The following is a 19,549-nucleotide window of genomic DNA, read 5'->3' as shown; positions in this document are numbered from 1 at the left end:
TGGTGGGTCCTGTTCAGAACAATGATTTTCATGCCCATCCCTTCGCTAAGCTCCATTATAACTCCAATAATTTCCACTTTCCAATTTTGGCCACTCTATGGATTCTTTGCCCCTTGTTTAGGTCACTTCTTCTACAGTTTGTTGTCTAGTTTATTTCAAAGCAACCTCACCCTGTGGTGAATGGGGCACAAGTTTTCAAAATCAGTATTAAAGGCAACAGAGACATAACGGGTTATTTAAAGGGTTGGTTCACCTTCAACTTAACTTTTAGTATGTTATAGAATGGCTAATAATTAACCTTCATTTTTTCTTATTTATAGTTTTTTTTTAAATTATTTGTCTTCTGACTCTTTCAGCTTTCAAATGGGGGTCGCTGACCCCATTGGAAAAAACAAATGCTCTGTAAGACTACGAATGTATTGTTATTGCTACGTTTTAATACCCCAAATTACCACATCCTTTTTTCCAAAATCTGGCAGGTAATGGAAAGATTGAACACATTTCTGGGGGTTTTAGGGTCAGGTTTTATGTGTTATTACAGTTTTGCTAATGAAGGTGAATTTAAGCTGCACATCACAGTTTCCCAAGAGACCTGCTTATCTTAAGTTGTTACACTTGTTTCTTTGCTTATCTTAAATTATTACAAATGTATCTACGTGCACATGCCACAAATGTTGGGCCAAAAGTCAATCAGGTTAGAGACTTTGTATCTTTTTTTTGCTGTTCAGTGCAGGAGATCAAAGAGAAAGTCAGGACATTTCAGTAACAATCCAGGACTGCTGGCTGAGCTGTCAAATCGGGACTTTCCCGCAAAAAAAAAGTGACAGTTGGGAGGTTTGCCAGTGCAAGGTGTAGAGCCCAACCAGACCCTGGACAGAAGTGCTCTCTGCATTAACACAAAGCATGTACTCATGACTCCTTAGTGCTCTTGAACTTCTGACTGGGATCTTATTAACTGAACTTCTGTCTGGGGTCTTTGAAAATTGAAGTTCTGTCTGGGGTCTTTGAAGATGACCCGTATAGTTATTACAATTTTTTTACAGCATTCCAACAAAGTAAGGCAATGAAAAATAAGGAAAAAGATACTTGCAGTGATCTGGAAAAACATACAATGGAGGCAGAGCCAAGGAAAGCAATCAGTTCAATGTCAGAGCAACAGAACTATTTACAGTTCATCTTATTCAAGGCAGAAGGATGACTTCTTTGAAACATCAAGCGCAGAGTTCACCCTAACGTTTATTTTTCAATTACTACAGGACTACAGGACAGGAGTGTAACTTTGGACATGACGTTACCCACGTTTCCAACGTTTCGGAATATGGCTTCCGATCAAAGGAAACATTTGCTTAAATCTAGTCAAAATACTCCAAAAAAAGCCATTTTTTTCATTCCTTGTGTTTATTTGACCATATATAGAAATGAGACATTTGATATTCATACCAGTAGAAATAGAATAATTCCATTGTGTTTTTGTGCAGGAGAAAATGCTAAATAGTTTGCAAATCAGTTTAAAATTAAACTCCCTCCGTTCAAAACAAGGTTAGGTAACGATTACTAAGCAATAGAGAATAATGCAGCTACAATGCTTTTTTCTTTTACAATTTGGGCTTTGTTCTTCTCCCGCCATTATGGGACACAGACTGACCCAAATTAAGATGTTTTATAAAGGCTTAATACGCAAATGGTAATTTGTCACTTCTAGAATTGTTTTGTTCCACGTGGCTATTTCAAGCACTTTTGTACTGTCGGAATTATCCCTTTATTTTTTGCTTTTCTTTGTAACAACTCGCTAACGTAATCAACAGGTTTCTCCTTGACATCCTCCCTGTTCTGCATGCATGCAACTAAATGCCATAATTGTTATTCATACAGCTGCACCAATCATATTTTCTTTCATGCTCCTTTGCATATATGTGTCTCACAGTGATCAATAAGCACCTTTATTCAGCTTCAGGTTATACAGGCAAAGTCTTTATAGTCTTCGTTTAGCCTTGCTAAAGATAATTGGGGTTATTTACCATGTAAGACACGGTGCAAAGTGCAACAAACTGGTGCAGTCCACCCTCTGGCAGGTGGAAAGGGAAGGTCTGCCTTGCAGCTAAAAATATGCAGCCAATACCCAAATAGAAGTGCTTTCTAAATAAACACTAAAGGGTGCACACTTGAACTTGAGCTTGGAGTCTATAAAAGACACCTAATACATAATTCCTTGCTTAACAACAAAGAACACAAATTGAAATATAATTAGAATTAATAATCAGACAGCTAAAAACTACTCACCAAACGCAAAGATGAGTGATCAGCACTGGGAAAAGCCGGTGAAAGTGGTAAACTAGAAAACAGCGCAAATATGAAATATATCCACCTTCGATCCATGCTTCACTTTCTTCTTCTTCTTCTTCTTCTTCTTCTTCTTCAAAACTGAAAGAGAATCCAAAATTGGTGTTTTAGAAAATGAACCAGAAACAGCTTGAATTTACAGTAAATATAAGAGAAACAAAACAAACATCAGACATTTTTAGACTAGTTTTACTGGAAGCTGAAAGTCTTGGCCCAAAAGATGTGAACGCCATGTTTTACTGTGTCAGCCAATTACATTATAAGATAAATACAAGTCACTCCAGATCGATTGCTTCCTCCAACCCGCTGAAAGAAGAATGAAATATATATGGCCTCTTTCAACGCAACAAAAAAAACTCATGGGGTAATGTAATAAAAGCACAACCCTTGCAGCAGGTCCATAGCAAATCAAATTTGTATTTGTAAAAATTCTAGGGATGAAGCGGCACAAAAAACCTTGATTAATGAAAAGTGAGGGCAGCACAGCAAATATATTCATCTGTTCAATTTAAGTTAAGATTAGGGAAAATCTCACAATTCACCCCCATCGGAGGGTGCATGCTATAGGCTTAAAATTGAAAATGTGGTGTGAGATTTGCCAAGAAAAGTCAAAAACAAGAATAATAAAAAGCATAAATTACAATAAATATGTAGCCTTACAGAACATTTGTTTTTAGACGAGGGTATTATACATGGAACAACCATGAAGGAATCTGTCTTCACCCTCGGCCTATGATAAATCCAGTAGAGAAGATTTAATTGAAGCAGGGAGAGGCTTTGCTGATGGGGAACGCTCTTGTCTTTAGAACACGCAGAACATGGTATATTAGGTGGCAAGTCTATTTTTCGACCTCACATGAAGCCAGGAATCCCAAACATCATATCAACCTAAACACACGAGTAATATATAGGCTGTTACTGTGCTCAGAACGCTCATTCTGGACAGCACCCAGTGGATTAATGAACATATGTAGCCGGTGTATTGAGTATCACCTACATACAGAAAGGGAATGGAGTCTACAGCGAGCAATGGAAAATATTTATGTGCAGATTTTACCTAAACCCCTTTACAAAGCATCAACACCATTGTGTTGGTATATAAAACATTTCATTCATTTAAATTTGAATATATATACTGTAAATATATGTTCATTTATATGTGTATAATGGATAACGTACAGCTGGTTTCTAACTGTTGCAGACCAGTAAAAACGCCATAATCCCTGGACGATAGAAAATGAATTGATACGGTAGATATTAATGATGGACTCTTGCCCTAAATTAACCCAACGAATAAACAGCAATCCACGCAGATTTCCTAAAGTTTTGAACCGATTTAAATGCTTTTTTTTCCAACTTTTAGAACCGAATAAAACCCAAGTTCCAAAAATGAATAAATCATTCCCTATGCACCTTTATCCAGCTATATTTGTAATGTAAAAGGGATGTTTGGCCATGTTCTGAGTAATAATGCATTTGGCCCTTATATTTTACATTTTGGTGCTTAACAGCAATAAGAACCAGACATAGAAAGAGGTGAAAAGAGAGGAGTAAGGACAGGGAGAGGAAAGACGCACGCCAGGCAATATAGACCATTTTGGGAGATGTATTATGGGCATATTGTGATATTTTAGTCCATTTCTTGCACTAGGGATGTTTTATGATCAGCTGCCCATTGGCCTCATATTCTCTTGAACCATATTCTCTTGTCCAGTTTATAAAGGAGAAGGACCTTATTCATCAGTCTTTTCCAGTGCTCTAAGGTAGATGTGGTGGACAATTTCCAGAATAATATTATTCCCTCCCAGGCATAACAATTAACAGTCTCAGAAGGATCCACTGATATCTGCCAGTAACTAGGTTTTCTCTGAGCCCCAGGAGGCATGACTTGGGGATATTTGTTATGAGCCACCTCTGCTCTGCAAAATTGACCACCTCTACTCTTTGTTGTAGCAGGTCCTCAAGACATGGGGGGAAAAGTCTTCAAGTCACTATTTCAGCAATAGCTTGTCTGATCTAAGGTCCATAGAGTAAAGGGTGTCGGTGTAAGAGATGTTTTAGGAATTTTGTGGTACAGGTATGGGACCTATTATCCAGATGCTTGAGACCTGGGACTTTCTGGAAAATGGGTCTTTCCGTAATTTGGATCTTCACATCTTAAGACTTCTAGAAAAGCATAAGTTAAACATTAATTAAACACAATAGGCTGGGTTTGCTTCCAATAAGGATTAATTATATCTTAGTTGGGATCAAGTACAAGCGACTGTTTTATTATTACACAGAAAAAGGATATCGGTTTTAAAAATTTGGATTATTTGATTACAATGGAGTCTGTGGGAGACAGCCTTGCCCTAATTCGGAACTTTCTGGATAATGGATCCCCTACCTGTATTGTACTATCAGCGAATACTGATCAACATGACCTATAGGTAACTTTTGATGTAAATTAATCTTTTGAAAAGAACATTTTTAGTGTCAGTATCACTTTAAGAGAGATTAACCTCAACAACTGTTGGACTTCTCTTTTTTTATCCTGTTCTTACCTGGGACAGACGAGCATAGTTAATTAATAATTGCTACAACATATACTTAATAGTCTGGCACCCTCTCACACAAAAAAAGCCCCAATATTTTTTCAGGTATGATCATCATTATGATAAACACAAAATCATCTCTTATATCGTTGTATTGCTAAGAAACTTTCCTGATCAATGCAGTCACGCCCAGTTCTGCCCAGATATTCTTGTGTTGAACAACAAACCCAACCAACTCTTCGGTAAACTCCACTTGAACAACTGACAATTTGACAAATTGTCAGGCAATACATCACTCAGTTGGAATTCTCAACTACAACAGCCCTTCAATATTTCTAAGAAGCCTTGGGAAGCACCTTCATTTACTCAGAGTGTTCTACACCCAGTGGATCATCCCATGCAAATCCCATTTTTGATGTTTTATTACGCTGAATTTCAATAGTTTGCCCCATCTCTCTCCTCCAGTTTGCAGTAAGGACAACTGGTCGGTTTCAAAAGATTTAAAGATACAATTCAAAGAGACAACGGTTTCCAACAAATAATAGCTATTGATGGAGCCAACTCACGTAAAGCTCAAGTACAGGAAGCCATTCTCTTTTACCCACTGAAATGAATGATGCTCTGTGTGTGGGTCAACCAATCTTTGGTCAGCCTGCCTTTGATTTTTGCTATATTCTTTTTAGGATTAAGTAGCAAGACATCTATACAGTGTGCCAAGGCTGTCCAGCTGGAGGCTTTATTTTTTTGTTCTGAATTTTTATGGTTTGTTTTGTTGGGAAGATAGAACATTATTCCAGCCGTACAAAGACTGGTTGAACCAGTATTGTTCCCACTGCTGTGGTACTGTATAATATGACATTGCAAACAACCACACATTTATAGTTATTTGTACATGTAATTGCAATGTAATTGCATTTGAAATCAGGAAACGTTCGTCTTTCTAGTTTCTGCACTGCTGGTTCTGAAACAAGTTAGAAAAACTCAGCTGATTAACAGACCTGTGCAGAGGAGTCTTTGCTAGAGGAGAGCGGGGTTCAGATATATCAGAAGCTACAGGGACACATAGATACTGCTTGCAACTGCAATTACAAATACATACAACTTTAAAACTATTTTACGTGTTTAATTAACATATACTGGAAAGCAAGTTACATTTTTCTCTCAATATCACAAATCAGTTTCCCTTTAAAGACACTAAGACAATAAAAATGGACTTTGACACTAGTTCCATTTACAATATTTGACTAATGTCTAGCTGCTGTTCACATCAACTCTTAAAGGAAAAACAAACCCCTTATTTAAAAAAAACCCTCCCCATGAACCAGAATATTGCGCCTACGCATTCACCGCCTCGTCGGTCTCATTGTCACATTACGAAGACCCGGAAGATGGCTGCCGTGAACTCCGATACCTGAATTTGTACTGAGGGGTAAGTAAAAAGTTAGGGACATTTGTCCAGGGTAGCAGCTAGGCTTGGGTGGAGGAGGGTCTATGTGGGGTAGGAGGGGTATGTTTTTTTTAAATAAGGGGTTTGTTTCTCCTTTAAAGGAACAGTTCAGTGTAAAAATAAAAACTGGGTAAATAGATAGTATGTGCAAAATAAAATATTTTCTAAGATAGTTAGTTAGGCAAAAATGTAATGTATAAAGACTGGAGTTACTGGATGTCTAACATAATAGCCAGAACACTACTTTCTGCTTTTCCGCTCTCTAACTCTGAGTTAGTCAATGACTATAAGGGGAGCCACATGGGACATACATGTTCAGTGAGTTTGTAATTGATCCTCAGCATTCAGCTTAGATTCAAAAGCACCAGTTATGACCCACGTGCCCCTTCAAGTCTCTGATGGGTTACTGCCTGGTAACCAATCAGTGGAAACCAAGAGAGCTGAAACGCAGGAAGTAGTGTTCTGGCTATTATGTTACACATCCAGTCACTCCAGCCTTTATACATTACATTTTTGCCTAACTAACTATATTAGAAACATTTTTTATTTTGCACAGCCTATTTATTTACCTAGATTTTATTTTTACACTGAACAATTCCTTTAAACACTACTGGGTAATAGCCATGTTGGCTGGAGGGCCACGAGATTGCCATCTCACAATACAAGAACCAACAGTGCCAGATTATTAATATAATTCACCCATCTAGTCCAAGCAACTGTATATTTGGGTTTACATATGATTTGTCTCTTCCTAGTCTTGTTTGCATTAGATCTCTGTCCAACATTGTTGGCCAAAGTTTGAGATTACCCCCATAACATACAGTCACCAATCACCAGATTTCCTATATTGATTATAAACTGCATGGCCAAAAAATTGGGACATTTGCCTGCCCAACATCTCATTCGCAAATCAAGGGGATTAATATGAAGTTGTCCCTTTTTTTTGCTGCTTTAACTCTTGCAAGAAGGTTGTCATGTTGGAACATTATTGGTTTGATTTGCTTCCATTCAGCCACAAGAGCATTAGTCGGGTTGGGAACTAATACTGGGAAACAGGCTGGCTGTTTGTTTTTTAGACGGGGTCAGTGACCCCCATTTGAAAGCTGGAAAGAGAAGGCACATAATTAAAAAACTATAAAAGAGAAAAAATGAAGACCAATTAAAAAGTTATTAGAAACAGCCACTCTGTAACATTCTAAGGATTATTTTAAAGGTATACTACACCTTTAAATGAGTCCAAAAGGTAAAAACATTCAGCTGGCACATTCTTTACTGATTCTGAGCATTTTATCGGTGAGTAAAATAATTCTTTTATCAAGCCGATCACCATTATGATGAACACAACAGCTAATCTTTATCTTTCAGAGATAATTTGGGAATTACACACTGGAAAAAAAATGAATTTTTAAATGGAGAAGCGGCTTCTGGGTGCGTTCCATACTGCGGTTAGTCAGAATAGCAAAGATGGCTCCTCGTAAAGCACTGCAAATCTTTATGATGCTATTGTCTAAGAATAACATTGGGCCTAGCAGACAATGAAATAAAAATGCCTGGATTAATGTGAATATTTACTTGCTAAAGCTTTCATTGCCCTAGGATAAAGCAGATCAACAAGGCAAATATGCAAAACCAGAACACGGAGAGTAAGTATTCATGTTCTTTGTTCCAATCTGAATACTAAATCCATTTCTGGCATTTCATAATAATCAGGCTTGTGTTTCTGTGCTGGTTCATTGCCCTGCAAATAACAGGAAAGAAGAGCAAGAAAGAGCCATTGGCACACACTGTGTGAAATCCAGCATGTCGGGTCAAATGGGTCTCTGTTTACGACTACCAACATTATTAAACTAAGAAGTAGGAAAAGTAATATGCCAGAGCTGTTTGCATGTCTCCCCCTACAATTCTTCAGTTGGGCTATTCTTTAGCTTCTAGTTTAGTATTGCAATTCAATAGGTCTAGCAACAGCCATGGGTATGAAGACATTGGGGCAGATTTACTTAAGGGCGAAGTGGCCGTCGCTAGCGAAAATTCACCAGAAATCCAATCCGCAGGGACATCGCCAATTCACTAACAGGCGCAGATGACAATTAATTAGTTCACAATAGTGAAAGAGACCATCGCTATCGTTCGTTTTCGACTTTTTGCTCAGGCGAATGGTCATTGCTCTACAAAAAGTGCGGATTTTACTGAACGTTATCTCTTTCGCCAGAGTTGACTTTGCCACCTCAGGCAAACTTCTAAAATGAAGCTAGATCTTCCTCAATCTTATGTCACTTACATCATATCCTGTCTGCCAAAAAGTTGAAAAAAAGCTGGTGACTTTTCCTTTTTTTAAGCGGGATTGCCTGCAAAAGTCCTAACAAACTTTTTTGGGTTAACATTTTTCCCCAGACATTTGAGGGGCATGGAATTTTCACTTTAGGGTGGGCTCATGTGTAGGGCATTAAATGATCTCTTTTGTCTTTATTAAGGTTCCTTGGACATTTGTAATAATAAGTGGCCACTTCAAGCATTTGCACCAACATCTCTAATAAATGCATACCCGCCATCAAATTGACCTAACGATCACTAACGAATTTTCACTAGGCATAAATGAACACTAGCAAATCTCCGCTATGAAATGCAAAAGTCGACCAAGACGCAACTTCGCGTTTTAGTGAATTAGAATAGTGGTAACGAATTTGCACCTGGCAAAGTGGTGCAAAGTGTGCGAAGCTGGGTAAATCTGCCCCTTAGACTGTATTTATTATATAGTATTATATAGTATTTATATAATATAATAGATATTTAGTATTTATTATACAGTATTATATAGTATTTATTATATAGTATTTATTATATAGAGCTTTCACAGGTAAGACAAAGGAGTGGGCCTGGCCTTGTAGTGAAACAAGCTTAACTTTTAGTATGTTATAGAATGACTAATTCTAAGCAACTTTTCAATTGGTTTTCATTATTTATTTTGTATAGTTTTTAAATGATTTGCCTTTTCCTCCTGACTCCTTCCAGCTTTCCAATGAGGGGTCACTGACCCCATCTAAAAACAAATGCTCCGTAAGGCTACATATTTATTATTATTGCTACTTTTTATTAATGATCTTTCTATTTAGGCCTCTCTGATTCATCTTACAGTCTTTTATTCAAATCACTGCATGGTTGCTAGGGTAATTTGGACCCTAGCAACCAGATGGCTGAGATTACAAACTGGAGAGCTGCTGAATAAAAGCTAAATAACTCAAAAACCACAAATAATAAAAAAAGTAAACCAATTGCATATTGGAATATCACTCTCTACGTCATACTATGGAGGTTATTTACTAAACTCCGATTGCAAAGATCTCGAAAATTCCGTGATTTTCTTTTATAAAATCTGACTTTTAAAAAATCATGAATTTTTCGGAATTTATTAAACCCCTAGCATGGAAAAGTCTGAAAATCCGGCATCTCAGACCTGTCAAGTTTGCATATAAGTCAAAGGGAGAAGTCCCAATGATTTTTTGATGTGCGCTGGGTTTCATGCGGACAAAAAAAACAGAGTTTTCGGGTGAGAAATCCTAAAAAAACACGAAAATAAGATTTTTTTTCCTGCAAAACAAATTTTCGGGAAAATTTTTTATAATAAATAAGTATAAAAACTCAGCGGATTTGATCAAAGTTTGTAGCAGAAAATGTTGAGATAAAATCAGACTTAAATCGGAGTTAACTCAAAAGTGAAAACCCCTTTAAAAATGAACTGCCTGTTTTCTTTATCTATAATTTTCAAATAGATATACCATACCCGACTGATTAATGATTAATGATTAATGCATTTCTATTGCACAAGTACATATAAAACCGATGTCACAACTCAAAGCAAAAACAAAGTTACCAGGAAGAAACAAAGAATAAATTCCCACCTGCTTAAAAAAAGGAAACCACCGGGGCCCATCCACATAACTGAGCTTCCTGCCTAAGTGCCGGGGCATTGCAGTCAGGACATGAAAGAACTATAAACCTCTTGCTTGAGATTCTTCACATCGTCTCGCTGTGCAAACAGGAAAGTGCAAAGATACTTCTCATTGTGTGTAAAGCCATCACTGTATCCTTCCTCGTGTCAAGAAAGGTCAGATGTAGCCTTTTTAAAAAATAAGGCTTAAAGTCACTTTATTTATAGGAATTTCCAGCAAAGCGCAATTGGCATGGGTTATGCTTCCAGGGTATATATATATTTTGATATCTTCATAGGAGCGGCCAAAGTAAACAGTTTCGTCTCCAGCAACATAGAAGACTCCAGAGCAAAGGTCTTGCTTTACCTGACCGAGCAGTTACATTTCAAAATGGAGCCTCTCTCAAAAGCAATTACCGTGGTTTTACTCTACAGGAATTCCAACATGGCCAGAAGTATCCAGACTCCAGAATATATGACCAAACCTCCAGGGCCGGATTTAAATAGTGGGCTCCCCTAGGCCCACTGCCATTCGTCGCCCCTGTCCCCTCCCCTTTATTTGTGCAGATTTTCATCATCTGGACCGAAGCAATGGGGATTGACGCATGGAAAATTTAAAAAATGATTGTATCACCAGAGCATCCCCAGTGTTTTTGAACCAATGTGGGTGTGGTTGGGCAGCATGCCGCCCCCCTAAAATCCTGCCACCCTAGGCCCGGCCTAGGTGGCCTTTCCACAAATCCGGGCCAGCAAACCTCAAGTTCTTGGCCAGATTACTTCAACGGCCCTTGGTCTCTGCTCCACCATATAGAAGTGTATGTATGATGGATACAAGGAGAACCCTAACTGCCAGGTGGACTAAATAATATGCCTGTTTGAGGGAAGATTGATCTATGATCAGAGAAACATGGTAACATAGAAACTAACAACTTAACTACTAAGAATGTGGAAAGGGAAAGTAAAGTGAGCATATCTAGTAAAGGGAGAATATATCCATAGCATTGCTGCAAATATAACATCTGCGGGGCCCTTATTAATGCCCCTTGTCGAGAAAGCTCCCAATGTGCCCTACAGAATTTTTTTCTCGCAAACAAAATTTTCAGGAAAGCATATTATTAAATAAGAACAAAAAAACGTGCTGATTTGCAACGATTTCAGAAAATATTGAGATAAATTCGGACTTTGATAAATAACCCTCCAAATGTGCAAATAAGAAGAAAGGGAATGGAATAGGGTTTCAGGCATATAACAATGAAAGAAGCCATTAGGGGAAGGCAGGATTCCAGGATATATAATTATAGGTCTGTTACTGTGCATGTGACAGGGGCCGGACATACAGAGCCTGTGGCTGTAGGACATCGGTATAGTCCCATTATTGAAACTGAGATTTTGTTTCACAGAGCTAACTTTCCAGTGGAACAGGATCTTTTCTGTATTTCTGGAGAAGGGGTTGCAAAATGCAGAAGTTGCACTAAAGTACAACAAAAAAAATAGGTAACTTGATATTAATCGTTTAATGTTTCCAACCTTTGAAATGGACCCAAATTAGGAAGGATTGACGGGATCTGTTAATCTGTTAATCTTTTCATGTATTGTTCCTTTACTATTATTTCACTTGGTCTGTATTCTATAAAATCCCAAAGTCCTCCCAATAAACCAAGCTCTTTATGTCTCTGAGCCTTGGAAGTTGTGTGGTAACATTCATACCAAATGAAAAATGGAAATGTAGTAAACAATAGTAGTAAAATGCACAAAATCATCTTTTAGGATGAATTAAAAGGGCCTAATGCATTTAATGCCTATTGGAGTACTTTTTCTGTGGGTAGTTTGCACCCTGAGCAGGGTCAGATTCATGAATAGGCTATAGCCTAGGGACCTAAAGTGATTTGGGGCCCATCTAGTTTCATATTTTTATATTCTCTTTAAAATTGTTATTATCTGCAGATAAGGGACGGGTACAGAACCTGCTGAGGGAAGATTAGGCAGCCAGACAACATGAGGCGTTTATATGCCACGGGTCTGAGCTCTCGAAGACACATCTATACACATAAACACATAGATAATAATATAAAAAAAAACACTTTTGGGAGTAGGTGTAGCCTTTAAGGGTGGCCTAGTGTAGCCTAGAGGTCTCACATCTCAATAATCCACAACTGAACGTTAGACTGGGGTGAACTGGGGGACCTCTGAACACTGGCAGGGGAAGGTCAGTCTGAAATGTATTGAGATTTAGATAGAATGCTTATTTGCTTGTCTGGATATATCTGAAAGCTCAGTTTGAAGGTCAGCTGGGTTGAGATTTGGGAGCAAAAAGAAATTTCCCGTCTTTGGAACTGTGGTTGAATGATTGATACACTCATAGTTTGCTATATATTTTACTGTATTATTCGCTATGGGGTCCTCATCACAGGTTGGACCTTTAGGGACAGCTTGAACTGAAATAATCTGTTATATATTGGTCTACTGTATCAAGACCATCTTTCTCTTTATCAATATTGTCATCAAACAGATTTTGACTATCATGCAGAATCCGCTTTCAAACTTTACCATTTGTAAGTTAAATAAAGGCATTTATTGCCGATGGGACATTGTCAGTCATTTAGTGGCCGGGCAACCTTGCATGACCTTGCTGGAAATTAGCTCCCGCCCTAATCTAATCAGAAAATATCTTTGATGTGGCAAAATTCCTGCAAGTTCAGGAATTCCTTAAATATCTGTTTTTCTGGGTGAGGGTTATTGCTCTGAATCAAGTATCTAGTCTTGGATGTGATACAGTATATAAAGTAAGAACCATAATGGTAATGTTTTCTCGTGTCCAGGTTGTGACTGAATCGTGGTGAGTCACGTCCACATGGACAAGGCAGCATAGACTTCATCAAACCAGTTGGCTCTTGAATTGTACATAGTGAAGGGGAAATTTACTATATGAATAACTAGCTTTCCATTTCCTAGTCAACAAGAGGATTAAAAGATTTCGATTTGCTCTAGCAAGCAGCCAGTATGGACTCTCCTACTCATTTGTATCAATGTAGGGGAGACATGCCTTTTGTATTTTGAGATCAGACTGCCCAGGAATCGTGAGGGTGGTACAGTGGACTACTAGGGTCAGTCAATGGCCATGAAGCCATTACCCATCACCATTGCAACTGACTCTGTGGGACTAGATGGTCAAAAAAGGCCTTGTGCTGGGGATTCTGTCTGTTTATTTGTCTGGGTCCACTGATAACAACAATCACACACTCTCCCAAATGTATGTCCCCTTGTGTTAAAACAACAAACACACAAACAATGATTTATCTGAACTAAAGCCCCATTATTTACCATATTTGTTCGATTCTATAAAGAAGTTACTCTGCCAAACTGGGTCTGCCACAAAAATTTTGTGTGTTTCTAAATATGTAAAAACCTTTGCAATTTTTAACCAAAATAAGATCCTTCCTTCCCATATTAGATTACATGATCCCAGTTCCTTACAAAAGCAGATCCCTATCTACACACAGTATCTCAGAGCGGTTTCAGGCCAATTTAGGATAAACCAATGGTTGGTTGAAAGACACTAGGGGTCATTTATCAACACTGAGCACATTTGCCCATGGGCAGTAACCCATGGTAACGAATTAAATTGCTGCATTCATTGTTCTACTTGCAGCTGGCTTTAAAAAGCTAATCAACGATTGGTTGCTATAAGTTTCCCATGGGCAAATGTGTTGATAATTCATACCACAAGATGAATCGCTAGCAATAAATCTCTGCTTCTATGGGCGACTATTCTGCAGTAAAAGCTTTCCCATAGACAATAATGTGAATGGCTGGTGGTAAAACCCATGTCTCACTCTATAAAGTATCCAGTTTGCTTTGAATTTGGTCCCCATAAAATCCACTTGAGGATTAAAAGTATGCATATGTTATGTCTAGTAGATAAGTTTCTCTTTATTTTGTTTCATTCCGCAACACAAGTTGTATCTCCCTCATATCTCTCCCACAGGCTGTAGCTAGTTCCCCATATGTCTCCGACATACGTAAGCTTGTCATACACACTCTGGTATGGCCTGGAACATCATATACCAATATAATGTAAAGGACACCACCCAGGCCCCAATCAGTAAGATCAGGAATGGTTGCAATGTGATGTTCACGATAGTGATGGGCGAATAAATACGCCAGACAAGAATTCGTGGGGAATTTCAGTGTTTTGCTGGCGGCAAATAAATTCGCGAAACTCCCGCTACAATTTGTCAGTGTTAAAAAATTTTGGACGCTCGTCGCTAAAGTCGCTCGCGTCAAAACCGTTGCACGTCAAAGCTGTGAGTGTCAAAATTGATGCGGGTGTCAATTTTCGAGTTTTGCAAATCTTACACCGTTTTGCGAATTTCGCTGGAAATTTGTGAGTTTTTTGGCAAAGCAAAACGGGAGAGATTTGCCCCTCACTAGTTCACACTATACTGCCTCTGCTCTTCATGATCAGGACCCACCAGAACATGGGCCAACCAAACTTTCCTTCCTGTATAAGTATGGGCCATGCTAAGTCATGCATAGGCAGCCCTACAAGATATCTGACCAATCAGTTTGCCCAATCAGTCTGTAGGAAGATAAGTTGGATATTTTAAATTTTCGCCGCTGTGCAGCTTATCCTGATTCACCTTAGTGGTACCAACGGTTAAATTGTCACGTTCTCAAAATGTCTTTGTTTACAAGATATGCCCTGCTTTTGACAGATATTTACAAGTTTCTACAGAGGGTTCTAACTATATCCCACCTACTTATCTGCAATAACTGAGAGCAGGCGATGTCTTGGGTGGCTTCCAACGGGCAAAGAGCCGTCAGTAGAACATGGATTTCCTGTGGTGCTTCCCATTGTATTAGTTGGCATGTGAGCTATGGATATTTCCTACAATTTTATCCAGTAACATCTGCACTGTCTGTGTGCACTCTGTCTGCCTGTGTCTATGTTACTATCCAGGTGCTATAGCTCTTGGCATGTCCTAATGGAACTGTGTCAATTTGTTAATATAAAAAGAAGTGTATGGGATTTCCCAAACATATTCTATCAGAACCACAATGAAAGGATCTGCACTGCAGAACTTTGTGTTCTCATCGAACTGAAGGGATAAAATAATGTTTATGTCCATAATTATATAAAGAATTGGCTTCCCCACCATGAATTAAATCTCCCAACTGTTTCCAATGAACTTATCACGGACATAACATTCCACATTGCCTAATATTTACCCTACATCACCCTACATCTCCCTACATCTCCCTACAACCCCCACTCAGGATCCTATCCCACAGTATAACATAATGAGAAAGACCATATTAACTAATTAATTATTAATTCTTCTGTAGGAAGTATCAGTATAATAATAGATATAGATATATATATATATATAATGCAAACATTCGCATTATACTTGGGCATTCGTCTCCACTTATACTGAATGCTGCCCTGGATCCAACAGAAAATAGATTTTAGGATTTGATACCATTACAGTTATAGGATCCATTATGCAGCAGCCATGTCCCACTGAATCCTATTTATTCCAAATATTCCAATTTTATTAATGATTTTCTTTTTCTCTCTAATACAGATATGGGGCCCTTTGTCCCGAAACCTGTTATCCAGAAAGGTCATCTCCCATTGACTCCATTTAAGGGAGATTAGTCGCCCGGCGATAAATCTTTTCTTCGGGGCGACGAGGAAACGAGCAGGGCACGAGGAAACTTGAGGGAGAGTAGTCGCCCCGAAGAAGAGGAGATTTGTCATCGGGAGACTAATCTCCCCAAATCTGAGCGTGTGCCCTGACCCTTAAAGAAATAATTTAACCTTTTAATCTTTCCATTTTCTCTGTAATAATAAAACTGTAGATAAACTAAGACATACCTAATCCTTACTGGAGGCAAAATATATCTAATGGGTTTATTTAATGTTTTTTTTTAGTATCAAAATCCGCATTTTTCTGATTGTTTTAATTAAAAAAGTCTGACCAAAGTAGAATCCACGATTGTACCTTTTTTATTACTAAAAAAAAAGATCAATTTAATCGGATTCGGGACAAACACGAAAAAATCTAGCGAAAAGCCGAATCATACAATTTTTTCTGATTTTTTTCCCGAATCGCTCAATTTTTTCGGGCTTTTTCCTGAAAAGCCCTAATTTTTTAGATTTTTACCATGAAAACTCCAAAATAGTTGGAAATTTTGGATAATTCCAGCACAGACCACAGATATAAACTCAGTAGGTCTGAGATCTTGGATTTTCAGATTCACACTTTTTCCATGCTTGGGGGTAAATTAAATCTTCAAAAAAAATCGAGTTTTTTTTTCCCACTGAAAATTCGGATTTTTAAACTTTTCGAATTCTTGGCTTTAGGACTTTAATAAATAACCCCCTTAAAGTATGGAGATCCAAATTACAAAATGATCAATTATCTGAGTATTCTGGATAAAAGGTCCTATACCTGTAATTAGCCAGTAGCTTGCATATGATGGTACCTAAGATGCATAAATCTATATTGGTGGTAAAGTAACCCTAATATATTTTTTTTATATACACTGCATTGTTTAAATGATTTAATCAGAATTAATGTATGGAAATTCAAATTAAAGAAAGACCCCTTATCTATCCCAAGCATTCTAGATATCAGATCCCATACCTCAATGATCATTTATTTATCTAGCACTACAATGATTTGCCAGGCTTTATGGTCACTTACTCAGTCTGCTACAATGGAGCTGACAATCTAATTTTCCTATCACAGTTACGTACATTAGAGTCACTTTAATAAGAAGCCATTGTAACTACCAGCAAGTTTCTGGAGTGTGAGAATAAATACACAAAGAGAAAAATGCCCTGGCCAGTACCCAACGTAGATAATGCTAACCATGATGGCTCCATTCAGTGCCTCTGCCAATCCAGTACCACAATGCAGTATTACTAGGGGACAGGGGATGTACATTACCTTGCTGCTTTGGAAATGAAAAATTCCACCTGTTGGCTGGAAACGATAAAATCCAATGGCTGGTTAACTGCAGACAAAGTGTCGGCCCTTCTGACTGTCAGATATAAAGTGCATGGTGCCCAAGCAATCCCATTAGTAGGGCAAGAAGAGAGAGAGAGCTTGCAGGCAGGTGTCAGGATATTGTCTGGCTTCTCTATGAGCCTCCTCTGAGGATTTCAGAGCTGAGGACTTGGCTGAGCAGAGCACCAAATAGAACCCACTATTCATAGTTCACTGAAAATACTTCCTGATGACATCACGAGCCATGGAATGTGTCTTTAGCCACTTGCTCGGAGCTGCAGATACCAGAACTCACACAACTTGTTTTACGGTTACGTACAACAAATGGTAGAGGAATTCATTGAGACAGACACCTGGAAATTCAGGTCCTGCTACATTTGGAAGAAAGAAAGAAAGAAAGAAAGAAAGAAAGAAAGAAAGAAAGAAAGAAAGAAAGAAAGAAAGAAAGAAAGAAAGAAAGAAAGAAAAAATGAAAGAAGGAAAGATAGAAAGGAAGAAAGAAAGAAAGAAAGAAAGAAAGAAAGAAAGAAAGAAAGAAAGAAAGAAAGAAAGAAAGAAAGAAAGAAAGAAAGAAAGAAAGAAAAAGATTTAAAAGGAATAGCAACCCTTAAATTAAATTGTGCCAAATGAAAGAAAACAACATTTTAAGCAACATTTTTAATGTTTTTTGTTACATGTAATTGCCATCGAAAGCTGTCCTTGTCTGTCTGTCTGTCTGTCAGTCAGAACCAATGCAGGAAGGAGCAGACAGACACTGCTTTCAATTATAATTTACATTTACACATCACTTTCTAACCATCGTTTCGGCCCTCATTAGGGCCTTTCCCATATTAACAATGCACATCCAACGTTTCAGCCCTAATGAGGGATATGTTGGATATGCATTGTTAATAAAACACATTTGATTCACGATGAAATGGAGTGTTGGTCCTTCTACCAATCTGTATGATTAAATTTGACCCTTACACCTGAAATCTTTCCTGATCCGGTATGAGTGCGAACACTGTACACAGGGCCGCCATCAGGGGGGGACAGGGGGGACAAGCGTACCGGGCCCGGGCATGAAGGGGGGCCCGGCAGCGCTGCATTTTTTTGAAGATCCGGGCCCCCCTTACGAGCGCCCGAGCCGTACGTCTTGCCTCTTCAGTGCCGAATGCGGAAGTGCCGAAAAGCCGAAGCCGATGCGACGAAAAGACCCGAAGTCACGGAAAAAGCCGAAGTCCCGAAGTCACGAAGCGCCGAAAAGACCCGTAGTCACGAAAACAGCCGAAGCCGAAGTCCTGAAGCAGCGCAAAGACCCGAAGTCACGAAAACAGCCGAAGTCCTGAAGCAGCGCAAAGACCCGAAGTCACGAAAGGAGGCGAAGTTGAAGTACTGAAGCCATGAGTTCAATTCTACTGAACACCAGTTTGTGTTTTTTTTTTTTTTAATCCCCTGGCCACCAATGTATTATTTTAATATTCTATAGGCCCCTGCCACCAATCTTTTTTTTAAAACTTTGTTTTTTGGGCCCCAATTTTTTTTTTAACTCGTAAGGGGCCCTTTGCCACCATTGTTTTTTTTTGGGTTTTTTTTTTAAAAAAAAAATTAATTTTCTTTTTGGTGGCCCCAAATTTTTTTAACTTGTAAGGGGGCCCCTGCCACCAGTTTTTTGTTTTTTTCAAAAAAAAAATTATTTTTTTAAAATTTTTTTTGGGGCCCCAATTTGTTTTTAACTTGTAAGGGGGCCCCTGCCACCATTTTTTTTTTTCAAAAAAATTTTTTTTTCTCCAAATTTTTTTTTTGGGGCCCCAATTGTTTTTAACTTATAAGGGGGCCCCTGCCGCCAATGTTTTTTTTTTTTTCAAAAAAAATTAATTTTTTTTCAAATTTTTTTTTGGGGCCCCAATTTGTTTTTAACTTATAAAGGGTCCCCTGCCGCCAATGTTTTTTTTTTTTTTCAAAAAAAAATTAATTTTTTTTCAAATTTTTTTTTGGGGCCCCAATTTGTTTTTAACTTAGAAGGGGGCCCCTGCCACCAATGTTTGTTTATTTTTTAGTTTTTTTTACATTTTTTTTTGTTGGGGCCCCAAGTTTTTTTTAACAGGGGGCCCCTGCCACCAATGTTTTTAAAAAAAAAAAAATTTTAATTTTTTTTTTTGGGGCCCCAATTTTTTTTATAAGGGGGCCCTGACCATCAATAGCTTTTTACAACTTGTGTGTGGGGGGGGGGGGTTACTTTTTTAGCGCTGATGTCTGTGTGGTCTTTTAACTGCGATGTGGGCGGGATATGGGGCGGAGCTTG

The 19,549-nt window shown here is 38.3% G+C and overlaps 1 protein-coding gene across 2 annotated transcripts in view; it reads right to left on the bottom strand.

Annotated features, from left to right (window-relative positions):
- adgrf1.L (adhesion G protein-coupled receptor F1 L homeolog) overlaps positions 1-19,549 on the bottom strand; it is a 115,579-nt gene that overhangs the window by 48,309 nt on the left and 47,721 nt on the right. The window contains exons 1-2 of one of the 2 annotated variants that reach the window (XM_018264059.2): positions 17,206-17,480; positions 2,281-2,421 (exon numbers count right to left, since the gene is read on the bottom strand). In XM_018264059.2, the coding sequence (XP_018119548.1) occupies positions 2,281-2,376 (96 nt within the window). In that variant the 5' untranslated portion in view covers positions 2,377-2,421; positions 17,206-17,480. Of the gene's footprint in view, positions 1-2,280; positions 2,422-17,205; positions 17,481-19,549 lie in introns of those variants that run through there. The other variant, XM_041563584.1, reaches the window with a different exon arrangement.

Source organism: Xenopus laevis, chromosome 5L (assembly GCF_017654675.1).
Source record: "Xenopus laevis strain J_2021 chromosome 5L, Xenopus_laevis_v10.1, whole genome shotgun sequence".
NCBI classification, from domain to species: Eukaryota; Metazoa; Chordata; class Amphibia; order Anura; family Pipidae; genus Xenopus; species Xenopus laevis.
This window is presented reverse-complemented; position numbering and strand designations above follow the sequence as displayed.